This window comes from Notothenia coriiceps, unplaced genomic scaffold (genome assembly GCF_000735185.1).
Source record: "Notothenia coriiceps isolate Sejong01 unplaced genomic scaffold, NC01 NC01_scaffold00002049, whole genome shotgun sequence".
NCBI lineage: Eukaryota > Metazoa > Chordata > Actinopteri > Perciformes > Nototheniidae > Notothenia > Notothenia coriiceps.
Genome location: NW_011334750.1, coordinates 1 through 8547, shown reverse-complemented (window position 1 = coordinate 8547; position 8547 = coordinate 1). Strand labels below are relative to the sequence as shown.

Here is an 8547-nt window from a genome sequence, read left to right as displayed (position 1 = left end):
CTTTTAATTTAAAGCAAAGACAAAATCAAATATAATATACAGTGTATCATGTTTGTGTCAATAACTTTAAAAAAAGAAAAAAAAAAGGAACCTGCGAGTTGTTCACAACTGGGTCACTATAAATCATTTTCATATCAGTGCTGAAAAACAAAATAAAAAACAATACATCTCAACATTTAGATGGATGACAGTTAGACCTCGGAAAGGTTTAGCCATTTCAATCAAACACACGTGGAAAAGTCAAACTTAACACAAACGCTGCTACTGTTCATGACTTCCACTGGGCACATCCCGAGTGATTGGCTCGGAGGTAAACACGTACGTCTCTTTTGGCCGATTAACCAGTGCAACAATAACACAATTTTGCTTCACCTGGCAGGATGAAAAGGCAGAACGTGTGGGTGTAAAAATACTGAATATTTACGCCACCTATAGGCAGGATTAAGGGGTGATTTTTCCTCGCGATATTAGTCTTTCTGATGTTAAGATTGGTTTCAGTAATCACATAGAGAGAGACTCCCACAAAGGGAGCTCTGGTAGGTCAGCACCATTGATTATCGATAAATATAAAAGGAGGTGCCCAGTGAAAGGCAACGACTGATAGCATTTTCTGATTAGGTGTCTTGCTCTTCCTGTGGTTGTCACACAAAATGGCCTCTTCAAACCCGTCTGTCTAGCAGATTAATACACACCAGGCTACAGGTCCTGTTCTATCTCACCAGCTATTCATTTCTGGAGAGTAAATCCGCATCTAAATGAAATGGAACATCTCCCCTTTTACACAGACCTGTGCCTCACAATCCCACATAAATACACATAACTGCAAGTTTCAGTGCATCTAACACAGTCTGTCTTTTGTCACCTACTAAATCATCACATCAACCGCAAGACAAAAAAAAAACAATTACAGAAAATAATCCATAAAAGATCAAATAAATAAAATGAGGTCCAGCCTCTTTACTTCTTATTTCATTGTGGAAACACAGTTTGTCAATTAACCACATTTCCCCCAAAAGATACATCGTAAGAAATGCATACAAGGCGATTTGTGTGAAATGAAGTAGCTGCATGACCAGAGGACAGACAGTGAGTAGAGTGTCTGCATGTTTTTTTTTTTCTTAGTTTATTTTAAAAGGAACTACGTTTACAGTATTGGGATATTTTACTCAAAATCAACACTGTCAAACTAACAAATTAGAGAAGCAACATTTTAGCAACTGCTATGTACTGCCAGAGTGCTGTAAGTCTGTCTCAATGCACAGTGTTAGGCTGCATGCTACCAACTGGAAAACTTGACTTGAAACCAACATCCTGAAGTTTGATTTACTTACAATCACACTGGCCGAAGCCTGACTCAAAGAAGCGCAAACAAAGCTAATCAGTGGTTTATCACGAGACATCTAACATAAGCAGATCTGCTCTTCTATAGCCATGTCTAGAAAAGTGAATTGAAGTATCAGTTAAAAAAATAAAGGCAGCCACAGATTAGTTGTTGAAGAGATACAGTTCTCACAGCACCCAAAGTGAAGCAGGGCTGGCTAACAGTATAACAAACACTAGACAATCTGAAAAATAACAAAAGCGAAAGCCTCTGTAAACACAAGTGAGAGTGACCGCAATCAAGTATTCTCTACCACCAATTCTCTTTTGTAAAAGAAAGAAGGTGAGTCAACATCAAGGATGTGGGATCTAAAAATAACAACTGTTTATCTCTCCCTGGCTTGGACTAGCACTTAGCACACAAAGTGAGGTCTAATGTCAGTCAGTCACAGTTTCAGGGATGAAGCCTCCTGGAGGTCACCCTGAAGACCTTACACTGACAATAGGAAACATACAGGCCATTTGCATAGCTCTCCCTACCCTATAAACAAGCACAAACAAACACACTGACAAGGATGGCATGTTTGCTTAGGCAAAGATGTTGTGAAAGTGAAGTTTGCATACACAGCCACTCCTTTTCTATCGTCCAATAAGGGCATGCTAGCATCCGTGCTATTGCATCTGTATCAGGAGGAAGTCAGGTGTAAGTTCTGCTGTCTGATATTACAGCTTATTGCTAACAGGATGAACATACAGCCACTTGCAGGCAGCTAGAACATCCAATGCAACTATGCAAACACTAACGTTACAGTCTTCAAATGGTACGTTCACAAGACAAAATTAAATTCATGAGAGATGATAAAGGTATTCATATTCTCGAAAGTTAGGATAAACTATTTCACATACAGTTTACATGAAAGAAAACACTTACGCTTAATATAAGTTTCTTTTCAGATTTGGCAAACCTTCTGCAGTACCAGCTGCAGGAGTCCACTCTGATTAAAAGTTGATGTGTGGTCGTGTGTGCATGCAAATGATTTCACAGGCTTACTTTATTTCTGAAAATAAGTACCGTAGTGCAAGAGCAAAGAAAAAAGAAAAGCCTCAGGGACCAGGTCAGCACGTTTAAGTGTTGCGTGAGTATGTGTGTGTGTATGTATCATGGCCTATTATGATAAACAAGCACACTAATGTAGGGCTGAGCTCATAGTTAACTGAAAAAGATATGAATGAAGGAATGGATGCTGAAGGCCAAAATGGTGCAAAAGGCATGTGGAGACTGAACACTAGATAAGCCGAGATGAGAGGAGTGATGGACTGTGGCACAAGCAAGTGCAGCATTTATCCTTGATTCTGTATATCATTTATCCAACATACTTATTTGAGTCTCCTTTTTTTGTTGCATACAAACAAAGAAATAAAGCAAAGAATCAATAAACTTAAAAGTCCTAAGCAGTGCTGCAACTGGTGAGATATGGCTGATGTCCCGGAGGACTTTGATTCCCAGGTGTTTTGCAGTCCAGCTGATCCTAGATCAGTAGTCATCTATGGGTGCAAGCTTTCTGCTCAAGCTGACCGTGATGTTGGTGAAGAGAGGCCTCCTGGACACTATGGGGGAGTAGTTTAAGTTGTTAAGACCATCCACTTTCTGTCTCTCCCTTGAGTGGCGAAGTAAACTATATCTGCAAGAACAAACAATCAAAATGTCAACAAGGTGTGGAGAGGAGACTATGCAACCCACTGCAATACAAAGAAGTTCAAGGTTCTGGTTAGAAAAGTTACATTGAGTGTTAGACAAGAGTTCATTACACAAAGGTGTTATCATCCTACACACTGTTAGTAGGTACATTGGAATAAAAGCCTCATTGTCTGTGGATTAGTCAGGAAAGTGACAGTTTGCTTTTTAATCTCATGCGATGATCAAGTTGTGAACATAAATAGACTCCATTAGAGTCGTATAAGATTAACAAAGGCACATTTATTTTGGAGAAAATATTTGGAGTATCTACTAAGTATCTCATTAACAAATGAAAGAAACATTTATTCTTCGGAATATTTGAAGTTACTCAGGATGTGAATAGAAAGAGCCTGATTGGAATTCCAGCCCCTGAATCATACAAGCAAATCACATGCAAAGTCTTTAAAAGAGTTAGAATTATCTTAAAGTCAGCGCTCTGGACTTTCACGTGACTGGCTTACACCACATGAGTCTAAGCCTTATTGAAATGATCACTTTTTACCAAAGTGTGTGTGTGTGTGTATGTGTATGTGTATGTGTATGTGTATGTGTGTGTGTGTGTGTGTGTGTGTGTGTGTGTGTGTGTGTGTGTGTGTGTGTGTGTGTATGCGTGTGCGCGTAAACACTCACCTTCCTAGAAACTGGACTTCCCCACGATGGTGATGTGGAATTGACTTATAGCGTCCCTGGTCTCCATGCGGTCTACTTACTGAGTAGTTGGCAAACCGCACCCTAAACAAACATATTTAAGGATCATTTATCCAAAGTGTACACAGCCGGGCAGAACAAGCGGTGCAGTTATGGCTTTTATCGTCATATTACCACAGAAAGAATTGTCATACTATACGTAAGAGTAACATGATATAGGTATGTAAACAATACAAGAGGAAAAGGTTCTACAACATGCTCACAAAAGGGATCATTAAATACTGAAACAATGAGAATTGGTGGTGTATACAGAGAGGCTTAAGTGTGTACAGCTGCCAGTGAGCTGTGTGGGTGGAGCGGAGGATCAACAACAATGTCGAATTGCAAAGGCAAATGAAAAGAAAAAATACAAAAACGATTACAAAAACCTGTTGTATGCAAACTGACCATCCCATAGCTTGATCATACCTAAAGTCAATGATACTGAAAGCCCTAGCTGCAGCTGTGTGTGTGTGTACTGAAAAGCTCATGCTGCAGCTGTGTGTGTGTTTGTGCATGTGTGTGTGTGTGTGTGTGTTCCCCTTACCTGTTCCAGAGGTCATCGTCCTCTCCTCCCCAGCCCCAGAATGCATTAGGAAATCCATTAATCTTTTTGAACTGCTCCACCGTCAGGCCACTGACACCACCATAGAATTCATGATACGGAAGCCTAAGAGGGAAATTACTCTCAATTAACTCAGAATAAGGAAGGAAGACATTTACTGTATATGCCCATGGAGACTGATTCAGGACTCACATGTAGGAGTACTTGTCAAGTTTGACAGCAAAGTGTCGGGGCATGTCTGTGCACCCGTAGTAGTTTCTGTCATTCTCCATGAGGTGGTCCACATCGTGGAAGACAAGACAGTCCCAGTCCAGGTCCTTCATGGCCTCTGTGTAGCCCACGTTGAACAACATGGCTCGGTTAAATGGCTCTGTGCCCTCCTAAAGAAAAAAAAGAGAGTACTTTTGTAGGCTAGTGTGCAAAATATTGTTACATGGAACCATTTCAACCCTCTATCTAGTGTAAATCACAAACATTTCACCACCTAAGTAGAATCACTTAATGCAGTTGTTTGGACTCAACACAGGAGAATCTGTCAATCCCTGCCAATGACTGTGAATAGGTGTGTGCATACCTGTTCTATGAAATAAAAGGCAAACTGGAGTCTTTGTTTTTTCAGCACTGGCACCAGGTGTCGCAGCAGAATGGGTAAGTGTTCATGTCGGTTCCTGAATGGGACTAGGATGGCCACCTAAGGGACAAAAAAATGGATTATAATACAATTTATACAGGATGAAATGTAATTTTTTAAGACATGTTAAAAAAACACAAAGATGTTTATAAATGTATTGGGACACAGAGATGCTACGCTGCCTGGTCTGCTCAACATAGTTAACTATGGCACAACATGTTTTTGAGAGCTATAATTGGTAAGGGCAAAGACTGCACCAAAAACCACCATTTTCCATAAATACTCTCATTTCCACAGTGAGAGCTGGCATGCATCAAGCAGAGAAGCACTAAGGAGCTGTGTGACCAGAAACAAAAGTGTTTACTTCCTAGCTTTGACAGTTCCTGCATTTAAATTTCTTTTGAAGTTCACTAAAAATCAAACTGTCACAGGAAGCAACACAATGCAAGGGAAATGGAAAACAATGAGTGGCTAAGAGAGGAACTAAGGAGATGATCGAGATATTGCTGGCTAATAAAAGAGAGGGACGGAGAGAGAGAGCGATAGAGAGAGAAAGAGGGTCAGTCACAGCCCCTCAGGGCAAGTGAATGTGAGACAGACACACAGATGGCAGGAAAGCTTGCTCTGTTGGGCAGAGAAAGAGCACACACTGTAGTAGGGTGCAAGAATGAAACAGTACTGCAAAGCACATAGAAATGGTTGGATTCATTTTGCCTGCTTCTTGTTCTTACTTAGTGGGTATTTCAGTCAACATGTGCGTTATTGTATTTAAAGGTCCCTTATTATACTGATTTCCATCAATATATTATAGTTCTCAGATATATACTAAACATGTCTCTGAAGTGGCTGAAACACCAAACAGATCACTCATTGGAGCATCCCATAATCCCCTCTGTTTCAGCCCTGTTTCTAAAGTGCTGATTCTCTGTCTGTTACTTTAGATGAAAATAAGGAGCCCCTCCCCACGCCCCTCTGAGAGATATTTGCTTAAAAAGAACACAATGGTGCTCTAGGAGGAGATTCAGGTGATAAGGTGGGCGAGTGTTACCTTGGTTGGTGATTGGCTAATGGTTACACAAGCCAAAAAATCGTTATGACATCATAAAGTGGCCAAAATCTGATCAGCTCATTTTCAGACAGGTTTTTATATAAATGGATCAGGAGAAAAAGTGAGCAAATCTTTTTTCCTGAAACCTTCAGAATCTCTTTCGACAGAGGGGACACATGTTTATGTATAAAAGACATGAAAAAGTGGATTTTGCATAATAGGTGACCTTTAAGTGTCAGATAGATAAACCCTTTATCCTGACAGATGTTGGATTGGTTTGAGATTTAGATCCTTGTCATACTAAATCAAGTCATGACCCATCATGCCCTGTATGAGGGCATCTGCAGTGTGCTCCACTCTCCCCCCGTGTATGTATACAACAGTGCTTTTCTGTTATCAGATCCTGTATCACATCCACACTTACCTTCCAGCGAGGTACACAGTCTTTGGGCTTCCAGTAGCCTCCTGGGGCCATCTGAGGCTCTCCCTGCAGCAAGAGCCTCTCCACATCCTCCAAAGACACTTCACTCATATTCACCTCTAGCCTGCCCTCTGTGTGTGTGGGGGGGGGGGAAGAGAGGCACATTGTATGAGTCAGAGAAAATAATATATGGTGAGGAATAGACTAAGTGAAATCCATGGTGTGAATGTGAACAGGATGAAATAGTACAGATGGAATGAGGAAGAGGATAAGATAAGGGAAATGTTAAAGACAATGGAAAGAAGTTAAAAGATGGAGAGTGAAAGGAACAAGACTGGAGGGAATGGGACAAGACTTGTCAAAGGCATTCACAGTTCAACAATCGGGCAGATTGAATTATCGAGTGAAGCAATTCTGTGCCATTACAAGATATTTGCACGCATCGACTCTCAAAGCTGAAAAGAAATGCGAGGTCTCTCAACCAATTCACTACTTATTTTTAGAAGACATATTCATGGCAGCACAGTAAAGTTCACTTAAGGGAATCTTTTGTAAAGGCCAAGAACACAGCTTTTTTACGAAAAGGTCAACCTAGGATAATGACTGACATTCTTTCCTATTTGGTACCATACATGATCAGCCAAATTAAAACGTTCCATCATATCATTTACAGTGTACTTACTCATGGAGGACAGCCTCTGAGGGCAAACCTGAGAAGGGAGGTAGGTAAAGCCCTCTGGGAGGTATGTGGGGGGAGGACCGTCACTCTCACTCATGTTGAAGTCATAGACATAATCTGGAGTCACACACATACAATAGACATAATCATAAAATCACAATCAGAAGCGTATAAATCAAGTCTTTATCAGCAGTTGTCTAACTGGGTAGTCTATCCTTTTTGTTTGAATGCTTTCTTACATTGTTTTGCTCCTTTCACTGCTGCATAAGCTATATACATGATTAAAAGTAAGGCTAGAACAGCTACTTTTCTTTCCACTCTTTATTTAAGCATACATATCATAAATAAATAGCTAGCATATTAATTACCACTACCAGTGAATGAATTTGTGTATATTTGTACCTGTGCCATTGTTGCTGTAAGCCCCTCTCACCACCTGCTCTAGAACCTGAGCCCCGATGTTCTTCACGTTCTCTCTGATCTGGATCCCTCTGGCTTGGACCATGAACACATACTCATTCACTGCGGAAACACAGGAAGAAGGACAGAAAGTTAAGTTAATTTATTCTTTGACACACTGTTATGGTCCCAATATTGTTTTTAAACAACACACTTGGGAAGATTTTAGAAATACAAATGAAAGCATGGAGGGAACACAGCTCCGAAATACATCATCAGTTATAATAACCAAGATAATTCAGCAGAAATTCTGACAAATCGTTGAACTCATGACCAACAACTTCCTAATTTCATTCCAGCTCTTTTTTAGGAAACAAAATAGAGCATGTTAGAGGAAGATAAATATGTAACACAGGAAAGTTAAGTGTTAGCACACTCTTCCACCTGATCTGGCCCAAAGTGATTACGTGCCATGGTGATTTAATGAAGGGGGTTTCCCTGCCACACATCAAAGGGCTTTCATTCCAAAGGAGCCATTTATTAGAGAGTTAATCTGTGCTGAAGGGGGAGGACAAGGGAGGAAGACACAAGTTATATAGAAAGGAGGCAACTGAGATAATGAATTTGAAATGGTTGGTTGCTTTCTGCCAGTCTTTGTAATAATTGCAATGTCGTTATAATGCCGTATTATGCTGCACTCATTATCTATTGCACTGTTAGTCATGCAATGTCATTTTTTATGCATTTCTTAGTCTAACAAGAGGGCACACAAAGAGTGGGAGTGCAACAGACAGAAGATAATTCATCTAAAGAGGAAGCCCCAAGCCACAATGACTAATTGTCCTAAGAGGATGCTGTGGTGTACATTTCAAGGAATACTAGGGCTGCTCAATTAAATCATATTTTAAATTACAATTTTAGCTTGCAACGATTATGAAAGCAACATAATCTAAATAAAACGATTATTTTTTTTTTTTTTTTGGTTTTTCAGTGTAATTATACTTAAAGTTCAGGGTAATCAACTGTTCAAAACATACTGTTCAAACGTTTTTTTTCAAT

The 8547-nt window shown here is 40.0% G+C and overlaps 1 protein-coding gene across 1 annotated transcript; it reads right to left on the bottom strand.

The window, feature by feature from the left end:
- Window positions 1-626: 626 nt before the first annotated feature.
- LOC104965218 (beta-1,4-galactosyltransferase 5-like) lies at window positions 627-7639 on the bottom strand (the record flags this gene model as incomplete). The annotated part of the gene is made up of 8 exons (XM_010794181.1): window positions 627-3002; window positions 3689-3790; window positions 4293-4415; window positions 4503-4690; window positions 4885-5001; window positions 6414-6541; window positions 7093-7206; window positions 7492-7639. Coding segments are annotated over 8 exons (1068 nt in total), but the record flags the coding sequence as incomplete, so codon positions are not given.
- Between the last annotated feature and the right edge of the window lie 908 nt (window positions 7640-8547).